We start from the raw sequence: 16,653 nt of genomic DNA, 5'->3' as shown, positions 1-16,653 counted from the left end.
AAGGAAGCAAGCATAACATGAATCTTGAGCAAATGTAGCTAATCTTGCATTGTAAGGTCATGTTATTTTTAAAGAGTGTTTAGCACAGGGGAGACAGTGTTTGTGTAGCCCTTTCGATTTGTTTTTATTTCATAAAGCCAGTTTGGCCTTTTTAGTGATCCACGGGAACAAGCCAGTGGAATGTATGAGCCTCTGGAATCACAAGGGGAAAGGGATGAGTCCTAATCCTGGCCCCCATTTGTAAAAATGTCTTTTTAGAAAATGTCAGGGAATGAGAAAACTTCCCGCCTCTGAACATCTTCCAGTAAATAGAGTTCAGTTCTGGACTGAAGTCAGACACCGCAGACTTCTATCAGGTAGCTCTAAGATTCCTGGGGCCAGTCTCCCTTGGTTGAATCAACATGAAAATAAGAGTTGTGTCTGAGGTGTGGTGCTCAGTCGTGGCACTGGGAGCAAACTGCACTTTGTATAGTCATTATTACCCTTCGGGCAGCACTCTTCTGGCGGCACTCAGTTTTAGCTAACTAAGGGTTTTCTGAAATTGGCCTTTTGGAATAACGTCGGTCTTTTGCAGATACTGCAAGGGTTTTCTCTGTTTCTTCCAAGTCAGCTGATCTAAGAGGAGCTGCTAATCCCAGTGGCAATGGAATTTGACCCATTTTCAAGACGTTGATTCTTTTTCTCTTGCTGAAGATAAGAGCCTTATCTTTGTCAAGTTTGGGTGAAGCATGGGCTTTGTATCCCAGACAGCAGATGAGTATACCCTGGGCTGCTCAAGCCTTAAAGAAAAGTTTAATCTTCTTGAAAATGGATTTTCTCTAACCTGGGAATAGATATATAACAGTCTTGTTGTGAAGCATTGTATAAACTTTACTGGTCAAAAGGCTGTCTTGATTACTGCTTATACGCAAAATTTGCAAAAGAAGGGAGTTGCCAAGGTAGGCAATTCAGAATTAACAAGAAATTTGCCTTTTTATATTTTAAAGCTGTCTTTCAGATGGCCTTGGTTTAAGATTTTCAATTATTTTGTTACAGTATTTTTTTCTTTTACAAAATGAAAAGTCTTTATTAGCTTTTAAAACTATCATCTGAGATGCTAACTGAAACTGTCACAGGGCCTGTTGATTGATCATTAACACTTTTTTGTTGTGAATCCCTTTGGTATTTGCTACTGCTGCTGGATACTTTGGTTATTTTGAGGCATGTTTCCTTCATTTTATAAAACTGTGTATGGGGCATGAGAGTCTGTTTCCACAACTAAGTATTTACCTTGCAGAACTAAATTACTATTAGCTGTCAGCCAGACTGAACTAGTAATTTTGAAGAAATGTGAAACTGCATCTCAATTTGATTCTGATGCTTTTTGACATTTCAATTAAAATACCAAAATGAAAGTCTTCATTTATTTTTTAACTGAAATTTGCTTTTTGGTTTGTGTTTTGAAAACAAAAAAATAGAAGGAAATTATTAATTTAAAAGAGGAAAAATATGTTTCTGTAAAAAAAAGTTCTGTAGTAGTTCAAATAACTACTTGCAGTATTTCATAAAATCAGATTTTGAGCAACTCTGTTTAAAATGTTTATTTATACTCTTTTGTCTGTGACAAAACAAAAAGTGACATTCAATCAGAATTAGGAAGATATTTCAAGATATGGTTACTGTGTTTTCCATCCAAAAGTATGAATGTATCCATGTTTTCTTCAGACTGAGCTTTTCACAGAATCACAGAATGGCAAGGGTTGGAAGGGACCTCTGGAGATCAGCTAGTCCAACCCCCCTGCTAAAGCAGGTTCACCTAGAGCAGGTTGCACAGGACATTGTCCAGGAGGGCTGGATGTTGGCCAAAGACCCATGAGGAGAATAGGCTGAATTTTGCACTGTATCTCAAGCCCTCACTAACCTGAGGTTTATGCATCTTATTCGAAGAACACTTGTGCATTGTGTTTTCCATTCATTTACATTGGCTTATGGCTCATATCTGTGAGTTCTCCTTCACCCAGATGTGTGTTTTCTGTGAGCAGGGACTGCAGGGTTGGGACTTAGGAATAAGATTTCATAGCGCTGTTAAAAACAGATTTCATACTGTTTTTCATATTGATTATTCCGTTCTGCAGGAAATAGCAAGAATCCCACCAAACCTTAACTATTTCTTGGGCAAGGTGCTAGTTAGCAGAGATGGCAGTCAGAATCTGTCCTTGCAGGAAAAAGAATCAAGTAGAGAAGTGTATGAAAACAAAGGGAAAAGGTGTAAAGACAGGAATTAATTCTGCTTTTCAGGCTGACTTCTACAACCCAGTTACAGCTATCAATAAAATCTTTACAGCTTTGTATTCAAAAGTGAATAAAACTGCCCTTGTATTCTCTCTATATTTAGCTGAGTCTTTGGTTAGCAGATACAGAGGATGAAAAAAATAAATGAGTGTGAAGATACAAAAAGGCCAAAAAAAAATAATCATTTGACCATGTAACTGATCTGATAGGAACTTGCCATCATTATAATGGCTATAAGTTAAATTTTTCCAGATGTTCTCCCTAAGAGTTTTTACTCAACCATGTTATTCAACAGCTGTTTTTTTTCAACAGGAAGGCCTTTCTCAGTGACACTCAGAACTGAAAAGAGCAGATTTTCTGAAACTCTCCACAAAGTAAAATGGTCAGCATAAGGGAACAAGGGAGTAGAATTCTGGATGAGTGCAGAGCATGCTGCCCTGATGCATTTTAATCTGGTGAGTAAAACTGTGCATTTAAAAATCTTATAGGTGAATGCTGCCATGCTTAGAAAATCATGCATGATTTTAGCGAATAGTTCCTGGTGAAGGCAGCAGGCCTATTTGTAAAGTAAGACATCAGCTGCCCATCAGGCTTATGTGTAACTGGTTGACAAATCAGGAGGATGACAGAGATTTTGAGGGAATTACTAGAGAAGTGCCTGCCACTACCACACAGGCAAATAATAATAATAATAATAAAAAAAAGTAACAACTGATTTGTTCATTCTTACTTTTTGTTGTGTTCTGTGAGTAGTAATGGGGGAAACTGAACTTCTGTAGACAGGGAGGGTGTTGTCTTTCCTCTGAAGTGTGCTCAAGGGAAAGCAGCTTTCAGGAGCCATGGATTATGGTGGGCAGGAGAGTCGCATCAAGATGCACGGAGAATGTTACTCATGCAGAGAAACTGTGGAAGGAAGCAGAGAATGAAAAGCCACATCTCATGGGTGGAAAGAACTAGGACTGGGCAGTTTGCATCTCAGGAAGGCACTGAGTTGGATGGAAAACAAGCTGCAAATGAGAACACACCTATGAGGTGGGCAGCTAGGAGCTGTCCATTTTTAGTTCCTCTTCTTGCCTTGTCACTTGGAATTGTTTCCATCAAAAAAAAAATCATCTGAGTCTATATTCAATCATTCTTGTCTTTTGTTAGTTTAACAGCAATTTGTATTCTCTTTGGGAAGCTCAGGGTAGAAAAAAGCTTGGGGTAAAGTCTAGTTTACTTAGGCTATTGTCACATCCGTTCTATGCTTTACTGAAACTGGAATAGGAGGATGAAAGTTCACAGTTGTACCCAGATGTATTCAGGTCTATGATATAATAATAAGTAAAAGAAAAGTCAGGAATCGGCAATGCTTGGCTTTTTGGATAACAGACCAGTCTCTCCATCTCTGAAACAGCAGATATTTGAGCCTGTATGCTCTCTTACTGTTTCAGAGTGCCTTCATGTGGCATAAACATTGAAAACCACTTTCTTTGCTTGCCTAACTTACTGACAAGCCAAATAAACCTTATTAAAAATCCACCTGCTTGATTCCTCAGGCACTCTGAAACAGTAAGAGAGCATACAGGCTCAAATATCTGCTATTTACTCAAGATTTGACTGAGACTGAAAGGGAAGAGGAATTGGTACGGCCAAACTTTGATCTTTTTTTCAATCTATATATCTGTACTATACTTCTGTCAAGGTACCAGTTGGCAGGAGCTGTCAGATCCCAGGTGTTGCAGAGTGGATTAGCTATTCCCCAAACCATGCTTCATACTAACCTGCATGTATTGTTCTGCCAGGTTGCAAGAGCTTTCCCAGTCATACCTCTCTGGATATGCAGTATGGTTCATGTGATGTGAATTCCCAACTGCAGGGCAGCGCCAGCTTGCCTTCCCAGCAGGTGTGCTGTTGAGCTGCACACATGTAGGAGATCTGATGCTTCCACAAAACTTTGATCTCCACGTGTGAGTTCTAGAGAGTCAATCTGAGCAGGCAGAGTGGACATAGCCAGTATTTCTAGCTGTCCAGAAATCCTGAATGAATATATGAAACCAATTTCTGCTAATGCAGAATTTCTGTCTGGGAAAAGATAGGATCTGGCAAGACTTGAATCTGCTATAATTTGAAATGTAACTTTTTAAAATTTATCTTCTGTGCTGAGGTCAGAACCATGTCTTAAAATTTTTTATCACATCTACAAACCTTTTTTGCTTCATATATGAAGGCTGAAGTTCTCTAATAATGAACTGCTGCTGTTGGCTGGACTTCAGGAAGAAGGAAAAATGTCAGGATGTACAATCATGTGAGTTGGTAAGGGTGAATCAAAATGTGGCACCCTAATCTGAAGATTTTATTTTGATCTGCTGTGAACCTCTCCCACCCATTAATTTTTTTTTTCCAGATCTCCTCTAATATAGAACAAACTATGTGGAAAAAAATGACGTTCTGGCTGTGGTTTAAATAACAGAATTCAGGAGAGCTGAGGGGTAAGGCTTGTACTTGATTCTTAGTCCTTTCACTTTCTCTCCATATACTCAGGTGAAGATCAGCCTTAGTTTTGAAATTCTTCGCTTGTCGCACTTTGCATCACAATTATGATGTTTTCTAAACATCGTGGGTTTTGCTTGAAATGCTTCATTTGATCCGAGATTGGCTCAAAGCAGCAGATCTGAAAGTGTAACTGAGCTTGCTTTCTCTCCTGCAGCAATCCAAGAGGATCAGGTGATAGGGGATGCCTGGATGCTGTTAGTTCATTTGCATGTGAACAACAGAACTTCAGTTTATTCCCTCCCTACATACTGCAAAAAAAGTAAGTTATGGTCTCTGAGATAATGGGGTTTGATAGAGTTGTTAGCAGTATGCCGTGAACAAAAAATAACTAGCTCAAAATTACTGTTGTATCCACTACAGTGATCTTGCTTGATAAACACCTGATTAGAAAATGTATGGTAAATCTTAATATTTTTCAGGTGCTTTCAAACTCTTCATGCAAGTTCCTTGGCAAGCAAGTGGAACTTGCCTTGAAATGGAAGACAGGGTTTCCAAATCACTTTGAGGGCTTTTCTACTAGCTGTAGGGATGGAGCAGAATATGTCTTGCTCCTTGTGGCAGCAGAGGATTTCAGTTTTGCTGGCACCTTCAACTATTCCACTTTTCCACTCAATATTTTTGAAATGTGTTTTAGTCGAGGCAAGACAGGGTGGTCAGAAATCAGACACAACCTGACAGACGGCAGGAGAGATTTCCAAAAGCGCCTGAAGGACACTTGGGGAAAAAACTCCTCTCTGATCTCAGCTATAAGGAGAGTCCAAGCAATTCATGTGGGCTGCTTGTTAGGCTGATCCCAATGCAGGAGACTTATGCCACTGGAGGTCCACTGAGCTGGAGGCAGTTGCTTGGGACTTGCACTGATGTGAATCTGGACCAACATGCCCACAAATTGGCCTCGATCTTTTGTTTTTCAAGTAAGAACAGAACTATCTTCTGCTTTTTGCAGAGAACTTGAAAATTAAAAATCCTGCATAGCTTGGCTGCTTACAGCAGAGCTTCCCAGCTGTGATGAGCAGCTTTGGGAGCTTCCATTTTGGGGTGCAAGTTCTGAGGCACCTAAGCAGGGCCTCAAGTGCTCTGTGAGCACTTCTCTTCTGAAAATCAAGCAGTTTGTTTTAAGCCCCTGAAAATGTAGGCACTTAGCATTTTTTGAATATCTTGGCCCTGGGGATTTACAAAGCCACAGACCACTGATTTTGTTTGATTTTTACGGTACAGTGGGACTGTGTGATGAATTTAATTTCTGGTGTTTTTCACTTGTAAACAATAAGAAAAAGCTCTTCATTTTAATGAGCACTTTGCTGTCCTTGTCCTATTCCCTATGAATGTGAACCAAAAGGCAGTCTGCCTTTCTCTAAACAGCTATGCCAAGTCCAAGACCATGTTAAGGAAGCCTGAGTTGTGAGTACTTCCTCCCCCCAGTATTTGAACTGTTCTTGTCTGAGTGAATCTTCTGCCTTCATGGCTTTACATTCCTGATTTCTCTGATATGCGTCCTTCCTCAAGAGCTCCTGCCCAAACTTTCTTTCCTGAAGGGACGACACAATACTGGCAGGCAAGTTTTAAGCTCAGGCAGTGTGGTTGCATCTCCATAGAACCATTGGTCTCTGCTCTCCTTTTCCAATCTATATTTGGTTTCTTTTTTCTTATTGATTCCCTGTTTCTTAGTGATTCTAAGAATCACATATGTGAGTAAACTTATGTTTAAGTGAAGCATGTACTTAAGATCTGTCCAAACCACAGAAAGCTTGTTTGTATGTTGACAGGATTTTCTGAACTTGAGGCTTCCCTCAGGAATACCTGATACATTTTCTCACCTTAAAGAGTCAATAGTTCATCAATTCTTTTTAGCATGTTGTCAGTGAGTGAGCTTTGATGTTTTTTCCTGATTTCACTGGAGGGAAATTCCTCCATCATGGTGGAGGCTTTGAAAAGGAAGGTGGTCCTTATACTGGAGGTGTAACCTTCCTAATCTCAGAAGGTCTGTGGTGGCCATAGTCAATTTTGATAGCGAAGCATAAATGAAAAAAAGGGGCGACAGCAGGTCAAATCTATAGCAGTAGTTAATGGGGCATCCTTGCTGTGGAGGTGATGAAGGAAAGTAGTTTTTTGCCTGCTGTTCCCCCATACAGTGTTTCATCCTTAATATACAGCTGCCATGTTAGATTCGTATATGTACTGCAGATCCGTGAGAAACTGAATCCAGTTCACGATGTGGTTATGCAGGTGTTTTCACCTGGCAAAAGATGCTGCTCTCCCAAAAGACATGGACCTTTTTCTGCTCACTCCTGACCCTCTGTATTCATGAATGGCCTCATGGTGAAAGTAAAGGGTTAGTTTTTTGCTGGATACATCTGCCTCCTTGTGCAGCCACATTGAAACTCAGGTGGTAGAGAGGTAGTTTAGGAATTAGCAGTTAAGGTACTGAAACTGCCAGCATGGGTTGGTTCTGGTTCAAACACGTGTGTACCCAGGGCACAAAGTAACTTAGTGTTGGTAGAGAGTAAAATGGAGCGCAGAATTTGCCCTTCAGCATAGCCATAACAAAGGGTAGTGCTTGTAACCTTCCAAATGTTATGTATGACATTTGTGCCAGTGTAAAGCTAACATAATGTGAAATGTGACTTTGGAAGATACCTGGCTTCTGAATTGCATGTGTGAGCGCACGTGTGTTTGTATTAAGGTGACCTTTCTAGTACAAGGTATAGGTCTTTGCAATCTGTACGTCTTTGCTTTCTGTATGTCTTCTCTCGTGTGTGTATCTCCAATGGCTAACAAAAACATTTCCCAGTTCCCTGTGTTTTGGGGTATTTTTGTTTGCAAAAAGTGAAATCTGTCTCTCTCAAGCTCCTTCTCTGAATTAGAATGATTGTCAGGTATCTTCTTGTAGGAAAAATGGTTCTGGCTTTCCTAAACCACACTCAGGTTACCAGGGAACATTGTTGGCTTGCTTCTCCCAGCTCTGCACACTTGTAAAGCTCATGTTTAAGCAGTGAGCTCCTCTACGCCCAGTCTGTCTTCCACCCTATCTCTGTCTGTCTCATTCAATCATCTGGATTCAGGCGTTTCCCATGTGTTTCTCATCCAAGTCTCGAATAAGCTCCCCACATCACAGAGGGTACCCAAACCCGTTGCCGTCTCTTCTCTTTTATTATGTGCATGACAGTTCAACCTGGTGTTATAATTAGCTGCGCAGGAAATATTTTTTTGTGATACCGGTGTCAATTTAGACTACTCTCAATCCACTGTATACAAAGAAGTCCTGATTATTACTGTCAGTGGTTAGAAAAAGTCACCTAAATACTTTACAGCAGTATGTGTCCTGCTGGAAAAAAAAGTCTGTACATCTCCTTTTTTGTTGTTGTTGGGTTTTTTTTCCTTGCTCTGAGCTAATTGAAGCTTTGATCACCTGGGTTTCAAAAGATGCCTCACCATTTTAGTTCTTGAAGAATAATAATGTGCATGCTTCTCCCTGTGCATGCTTTTGTCTTCATTATGCATTTTCATGTCTGGCTAATGAGCAAGACGATTCTTTTTGAAGACTATAGTGTAGGGTTATAGGAAATATGTGATAGTCACAAAGGTCTGTAGTCAGTTCAGCTGTTGTTCATTGAAATTTTACCAAAAGATGTTTTTTCTCTTGCAGCCATTTATTTTTCCTGGTGATGCCTTTTTCATTTTTGAGGGGAGGGCAGCACTTTGGGACCTGTGCTAGGGCTTCTGGTGACTGTGTACTCTGCAAACACAGAATAAAAAGACTGTAGCTTTCCACAGTCTTCCCCCTTTACTTCTTTTAGTGCAAGTATGCTTGTAGCACTTACAGGCTATCCCACTAGCTCACATGCAGACCCCAGATCACATGTTCGAGAGCACTCAAAAGCTCTATGAACAGACTCTCTTAATTTGCTTAGACCATGTCCTGTTAGGAGAACAAGTGGTACTGTTCCTTGTCTCTTACTGAAATGTAAATTGTTTATTTCAGAGTGTGAGGACTGTCTTCACTGCTGCGGCTGTGATTTCTCTAGCAGGTTTTGCTGTCTTCCAGCAGGCAGAGCTAGTGTCTGGCCTGTGATGCAACTCCTACAACAGTGCTCAGAGACCAACGTGAAGAAAAGTGTTGCAAGCGTGTCTAAGGAAGCACCCCTCTGAGGAGGGGCGGGAGGAGGTGGGGCTGCACCAGAGACTTTTAATGGCAGAATAAATGGGAGGGTGTAGGGCAGCGCTGTATGGTCAGTCCAGCGCACCCGCTGTGCTGTCCTCTTCCCCTGTGGTCTGCAAGGGTACATTGTCTGCATCAAATCTTGAAGAAATACATACAAGCAGATTTTTGTTTTGTCTTTTTTTCTTTAAGCTTTAGTTACCCATCAGCAACTTTCAAGATGACAAGAATTTTGACAGCTTGGAAAGTGGTGAAGACTTTGAAAGGCAGATTGGAGTTTTGCAATGTGTCTGCTGATCACCGGAGTTTCTCAAGGACTGGTACCAGGTTGTTGAGCATCAAGGTAACAGTAACTGAGCTACGGTGGTTTAAAATATGTGTTTGGCATGCTGAGAGATAGCTTGCTGCTATAACAGGGCTTATCTAGACACATAAAATTGAACCAAAGGAGATTCGTCTGAACCCTAAGCAAGGGGGTTGCTTGGATAAATGGTTTTATTAGCTAAGCAAACACACTTTTTGTGCAATCTGTCATGGAAATTATAGGGTAAATTGCACCAAAAGGTGGAAGTTCAGGGTTTCAGTTAATTATTATATGGTGTTTTCTTTAGAAACACCCCACCCTTCTATAGGACTGATAGCAAACAGAGCAGAACTTTCAGTCCATAAGAGCGCAAATTGGCTAGATATTTAAAAACATGCATCTCTTGAAGCATGTGATTAATCCATTTTCAATGTATTGGAAACCATGATGGCTCTGAGATTAATCAGAGAGGTAGACAACTCTGAATGCATCAGTCTATCAACTTTTGATTTACTGGGGCTGGAACCCCTTAGTTCACGTCCCCCAACTTTCTTCTGCTCTTCGTTACAAGAGCTGCATTCAACTGGCTCTGCTAGTGTAACTCAGGCAGGTGTGGCAGAGTATAGTGGTGAAACGGGACTTTCTGTGTGAGTTCTGCAGTGCCAGCAGTGTTTTGCCATCATGCACTTTGCATTGAAAAGGGTGCTTTTGCATGTGTATCCTGTGGAACCAACAGTGTAATAGAATTAGCAACCAGAGGAGTGGTGTTGCAGCAGGTGGTGGGGAAGAGCTCTTAGAGACTTGGGCTGCGGGTACCCAGTGGATGCTGCCTTAACTGACAGGTGGAGTAAAGGGCTGATTAGTATTGTTTCTGTCCACTGAGGAGTGGAGTTTCTCTCACCTGTCCCACAGGCACTGATTTTTCAAGAGTTCTCTGAGCTCCTGGCAAGAGACCCATTACTTTTAAAACAAAAATTGGCTGTAGAGAAAAAATGAATGAGGAAGGAGGCATCCCTATTTTCATCCCTCCCTTCAGCATGTGAGTTCTCAGTTTAGCTTTGTCTCACCTGCAGTTAAAAACAGAGCCTGTGTTTTGACCAGTGTTCTTGCTAATGGACCTGTCTTCCCCTTCCCAAGAGTGCACAGCAGGCATGAATTGTTACCTTGTTCACTGTCTTAAAACACAGCACGGTAATCTTCTTCCCAGCAGATTGATCCTGACTCTGCAATCAGATCTGACTTAGGAGGAAATTATTCCTCCTTGCGATGACAACAGGAGTTCTACTTGTGAATTAGAAAGCCATCATGGTTACCAGTTTCTGCAGCTGCACCATTTGAAGAGGAAGTAGGGCTCTGATATGAGGAGTAAGTTTCTTGGTTGTTCCTCAGGCTGGTGAAGCTCTGCTGGTTTGACACTGGCCACACGTTAAAGCTCTGTCAGGGCCCACAGGTGGGGCAGTGCCATCTCTTACATCTTCCAGAGCAGGTGCCAGCTTCTATTCCTCCATTTTGAAATCTCAGCACTGGGCTAGAAGGTGTCTCTTGGTGTGACAAAGCAAATTGCAACACTTTGAACAACCTCTTCTTCTCTTTGGGCTTTGTGCTTCAAATTGAAATGGGATAGGAGAAAATCAAGACAATTTTACTGCCAGTATTGCTGGGCGAGTGGAACCTGTGAATGCACTGAGAGGTGCTGTTGGCACTGTCACAGTGTCTAGAGGATAGGAGCCCAGGGTTCATACTTGGCCACTTGGTTTATGACTGGTGATGGCCTGTAGCATCAGTATGCTGATGCTATCTGTTATAGAACAGGAGTCCATGCAGGTACACTCAAGTTCATTAGGGTTTTAGAAATTGTCAAGCCAACTAAGCAGGACTGAAGAGTTCTGTTGGAACTTGCCTCTATTGCCTCTGATACCTCTCTTGCTTTTTGGAGCTGGTTCAGTTATTTCTGTCATGCTCTGTAAGGTACAGCAGTTGAAGGCTTGTGATGCACAGAGAAGTGAGGTCAAAGACACATTAGTCTGTGGTTTTAAGCCTGCTGCAGTAAAAGGCATCTTCCCCTGGTAAAGCTTTGTAGCCCATGGTTAGGATTGCTGGTTCAGCTTTTGATGAGACACCATCTTTCTTTACACATCCCAGGAAAATTCTGTTAGGCACCATCTTATACTGATGGATTATCATCTGAAGTTTGGATTTGGCATCTTAAATGACAGATTGATGGTGTCACTCATTTGAGGACTGCACAGTGACAGACCAACAAGGTCATATCTCCTAATGCTGAGGCATCCAATTAAGAAGTTTCATGCTCATGGAAAAATGCTGCCCTACTCTGATGGAGTTACACTACCAGCTGTTCTAGCATCTACCTAATGCTGTGCTTGTAAAGCTAAAGAGTGATTGCTTAAAGCCAACGACACCAATGCTGAAGGCAAGGAGAATTAATTCCTGTTAAGCAAGCAATGCCAAGTGAAACCCTTGGGAGCTGTTTTAAACTCAGTCCCAGCAGTCGCAAATACACCCCAGATGGGTCAGAATGAATTGGGCTGTCTTTCAGTTTCAAGGTGTATGACAGGACCTGTTGCAGGGCAGCCAAGACCTACTGTACATCTGAAGTGCTGAGTCCAGTGAAGCATTTGTACCTTCACTGTGACTAACTGGTTCATCACAAGGTGTGGTGCTAGCCAGCCAGACCCAGAAGTCTCTTTCTGACATATGTGACATGTCTCTTTCTGACGTGACACCTTTTGCCTTGGCATTGACACTGGGGAGAGTTGTTTCCTTATTAGACTTGATTATTTGAGTTCAATACCTACAGGAGTTTGTGCTGTCAGAGTGGATGCTTGAACTCATGGAGAGTAAAAAGGCTGATATCTAGTGTAGTTTAGGAGCCTGTGGCTCTTGAGATCTCAGCTCAGCTTTTTAACACCACCTTTGCCAGGGACCATGTGATTCTGTTTCAATTCAGAATCTGGAATACAAAAACTTGAACCTTTCCCGGCCTGGGGCTTTTGCTTTAAGACAGTGTCAGGCTTACACAGCTTTCTCCATGGGACATACAGAAGCAGAAGTGGAAGAGACTCTCTAATATACATATACAAGCAGTAAAGCAGCAGGCCTGAAGGAAAGTTTAAGGATAAGTGGTTCTAAAAAGCCAACCTATTGCATAGCTTTGCGGCAGAGTGCAGAAGTTAACTGTAGTTGCGAGAGAAGTGACCAAGTAGTGACTTACAGCTGGGTTTAGTGTTCCAGCCATCATTAGAGGTAATGGATATTTGTTAGAATTTTGGAGGAAGAGTGAAATACAAAGTAATTAAGGTGTGTGGGCTAATGGCAGTATAGGTAATGATCCCATTCTCCCATTATTGCAGGCTTAAGTGAGCATTTAGTTGCCTTTTATTGCTTTTTCTCAGTGGGCTATTTTAGGGAGCATAACAAAATACAGTGAAAACATGTTTCTAACCTATGTATAAGCTAAGTAAAGTATTAGAAAGCATGAGGGAGAGGTAGTAGTTTCAGTAGAGTGCCTAATAATTCTTCTCCCAAGACTGTTTTCTGTCCAGTTAAACCCAGTATATGTGGGGAAACACCATTGTAGGTGAGCAGTCTGAGGTGTGAGGACTCGCAGATCTGTATTTCCCTATTGCATCCCATCCTTCAGTTCTAAAGGAGAGATGGAACATCCATGGGTGAAAGACGGGCACAGAGAGCAGATTGGAGATCCCTGTGGGCTCTCTGTAGGCGTGCTTAGCATCACTGGTTTCGGGGCAATCCAGCTTCTTTGTAATTCAGGAATGGGCAAAGAGACTGCAGCTCGAAGCTCGTATCATTTAATGCTCATCTGAGGCCAATGTAGTTAAATGGGAATGTAAAGAGTGGTACGAGCAATAAATAGGTGGCTTGTAACAGTATAGCTGGCTCAGTAAGGAGAGGATTGGGAGAGCTATAAAAACCACCAGCAGCAAGCTAAAAATATAGTTAGAAATGAGAGGGAGAGGAGGAAAATTTTTGAGCACTGGCTTTGGAACCTATTTCAGATTACTGTAAAAGGGCTTTTCAAATACATTTTGAGGGAGGTGGAAAGTAACAGAAAATGCCTGCATGGGAAGCAGAGAGGTGGGTGAGGAGGTGAAAGATCTGTTACAAGCTGCTCCACTCCTCTCCATTTGGAGATGAAAGTGAAGGGGACATAAAGTGGGGCCTGTTCTCTTAGAGATGGGGGAACTTAGCTGCTGCTGTGGGGGAGGGAGGGAGTGCTCATTTCCTTGGGTGCTCAGTGACTTCTGCTAGGCGCCTCACCTCTCTTGGTTCCCCCTCCTCCTTTGATTTTTGTCACAAACAAATATTTGTGGCATTGTTGTGAACAGCCTTAAGAAGAGTTCACGTTGTAGGAGCTGTGACTATTCTACCATGGTACCCGCGTTGTGTTTCTGGCTTTGCTTTCTCTTTGGCTTGGATGGTAAAGGAACTAATCCAAAGCTTCTCCCTAAAGTTAGCCTAAGTGTGAATCTTCTTTGGTGTATCCCAAGACACTGACCTGGCTTTTGATTCATTCTTTATTCTTGCTCTTTGTTCTTCTTTTAATTTTAGCGCGAAGCAAACATGCTAAAATAGAATTATATATATAAAAAAAGGGTTGGCAAAGGAAATCTTGACTGTTAGCAATGTCCAGATAGATTTCCAGCCTGTGATGGCATACTACTCACAAGAAGAGACTTTTTTCTATCAAAGAGCAAACTCCTCCTTTGTTGCTGGTTATTTGGTCTTGAGAGAGTGGATGTAGCATAGTCCTGGCACCAGCTTTCTGCCCTAGAAGAAATCTGGTGGCTTTTGGCTTCTTCTGTGCTTCTGATATGTTGGGTGTTACATAGCCAGACAGATTTGTGTGCCAGGAAATGTGGCAGAGGCTGTCGTGCTGCATGGAACCATGGCCTGCCTTAGAAAGGAGATGTTTTATCATCTTCTTACTGGAAATAAACTGGCCTGCATTGAAACGGAGTCCCAGCTGTGTCTCTGCCATACATCAGTGCCCATCCTGGCTTCGGTACTCTGCATACTTGTAGTTGTCCAGCAGCCCAGCAATCAGGGTTCAGCTTGGCCTTGACAAGATAAATGGAGGGATTTCTTTGGAGGGGAAAAAACTTGATTTCCTTGACTGGTTACTCTGTGAGGCAAGTAGAAAAGAGGAAAAATTACCTGTTCACTTTCCAGTACAGAGGTTTATAGCAGACACACTTTAAAAAGCAAATTTTACTGCAGATCTTTTGAGATTTTGCAGATCTTTATCATCCATCCTGTAGATGGGAAGGGCTGCTAGAGCAGGGAACTAACTGGAACTAAATTAATCTGGTTTTTTTACTTTTTTTTTTTTTGAACTGCTACAGTGCTTTGTTCACTTCATATGTGAAGTGCTTAGTGAAGTGGGATCCAAACTAGTTAACTCTTCAAGTTGCTTTGACAAAATGCACAAAATCTAGCAATACCACAGAAACAGTGTGACCCTCTCTGCTAGCCGTGTTCATTCTCAAGGCTCTTCAAGAACCCTGCAGCCTCTCTGGAGCATAGGAAGCTCTGCTGAAGGTAAAGCTACTGGCATGTAGGAAGGAGAAATCAGATTGCAAACAGTGTGTCTCGTATTGGGGGTGTGTGTGGAAGAAACATATTAGTTGAGACTACAGCAGAGATTTATCCAAGACTACATGGAGATGCTTCTGAGAAGGGTGGAGACAAAAGGACTTCATGGAAGCTCTGGGGGTTTTGTTTATTTCTTGCTTGTTGTTTTTTTGAAAGTAAAAATCTCTCCTGACTAATCTCTGATTGAGCCAACCGGCCTTCTCTATAGCCTGTAAATCACTTTTCACATTAAAAACAAAACTGAAAAGACAAGGTAGGCTGGCAGCTTAGGGATATGGTAACACCGCCGCTGGAAATGTAAGCAAGAATAATTGCTTCTAGAATCCTCAACAAACAAACCAACCACTTAATTAAGAATAATAAATCAAGTAAGGGAGGAAAACATTTGAACATCTATCCCTTGCTCTAGCTGAACTTGGAGGCAGGTTATGGTTGCTCAGGGACATTCTTCTGCATTACTTGAACACTGTGCAGGGGCTGTAATAGTACAATGGGGGCTTCTATTCAACAGAAATTATTTCTGTGCTGGTCTGGTGTGTGGAAGGGCAGGTAGTCTGTGGTGGGAGGAAAGACATGCAGATTCCTGTCAAGTACTATAGTGAGGGTGAGGCTCTAAAGGTCACAGTGATTGCTCTGGATTTTGGCCCTCAGGAGTTAGATGGATCTTAACTTTTCTGGTCACTCCACCATTGCTGACTTTGCTTCCTGAAGGATTCTCCCAGGCTATATTTGCAGTCAGGACTGCAATTCAGGAGATAACCCCAACTTGTACCAATGAGTGGCAGGACTTGCTTGAACTGGAGTTGATATCTGGGTGGACTCAAATACGTGGCCTGCTGGGGGAAGGGATCTGTCTCTCGAAACCAAGGCTGAGAGAAACCAGTTCCTACAGTCAGTCTCCCATGTTGGCAGTGTGGGCTGGGTTTTCAGCAGACTTCAGAAAGGGCAGAGGTCCTGTCCAGTCTGAGGCACCTAGGTGACCTCTGTGCTTTGTAATGCTTTGAGTGTGTGTCAGCTTTCTGTAATGAGAGGCTTAGTGAGATTAGGGAGCTGACCAAACTGTAATTTTTATTTCAGCTAAATCTAGGGGATTTAGCCACAAAACCTATATTTATAACTGGGGAAGAAGGGGATTTTGGTGTTGCTGGGTATCCCATCCAGTGGTATAGGAAGGTTCAGAAAATGATGGTTAAACCTTCTGAGAATGACTGAATGTTTGACATTAATGAGGAAAAAATGCAAGGCTAAAAGCATCCCAGATGCACAGAATTCAATTACTTGGCAGTGCAGTTGGATTTTTAGTGTATTTTGCAGTACATTAGTAATTGATCTGTGCAGTATTTGTAACTGCAGAGGAACTCAAGATGAATGTTTGCCATGATTGTTACAAAATGTTCAATGCTGGGAATGAAATTTCTCCTTGCTGTGATTGTTCATCTGATTTACGGCTAATGGAAAGTAGCTCTCCTGCTCTTTTCTACAGCAAATTGATCTTGATTCTTCTTTAAAAAAACCCAGTAAGAGAAATTGTTCTGTAGAAAAAACCCAATATGAATTTAAATCATGGTGAGAGCTGTTGCCTGGTGGACACGCTTGGTGCATCTTGTCTGGCACGGACCATTGGGGTTTTTGCACTTGTGGTCATTCTGTGACTACAGCTCTGTGCCCAGGAAGCAGTTGCGCTTGCATTCCAGAAGTTGAAGTTTCTCAGAGCCTGAAAGGTTCATCGTCCAAATTTGTTTAAGCCCAG

The 16,653-nt window shown here is 41.9% G+C and overlaps 1 protein-coding gene across 1 annotated transcript in view; it reads left to right on the top strand.

The window, feature by feature from the left end:
• Window positions 1–9,185: 9,185 nt before the first annotated feature.
• CPS1 (carbamoyl-phosphate synthase 1) overlaps window positions 9,186–16,653 on the top strand; it is a 93,678-nt gene continuing 86,210 nt past the window's right edge. Inside the window, exon 1 of the mRNA XM_035891962.1 lies at window positions 9,186–9,308. Within this exon, the coding sequence (XP_035747855.1) occupies window positions 9,186–9,308 (123 nt within the window). The remainder of the gene's footprint in view (window positions 9,309–16,653) is intronic.

The sequence above is a fragment of the Egretta garzetta genome, unplaced genomic scaffold, assembly GCF_000687185.1.
Source record: "Egretta garzetta isolate BGI_Z169 unplaced genomic scaffold, ASM68718v1 scaffold230, whole genome shotgun sequence".
In the NCBI taxonomy this organism is placed as follows: domain Eukaryota; kingdom Metazoa; phylum Chordata; class Aves; order Pelecaniformes; family Ardeidae; genus Egretta; species Egretta garzetta.
Note: the sequence above shows the minus strand (reverse complement) of the source record. Positions and strands in the feature narration are given on the sequence as shown.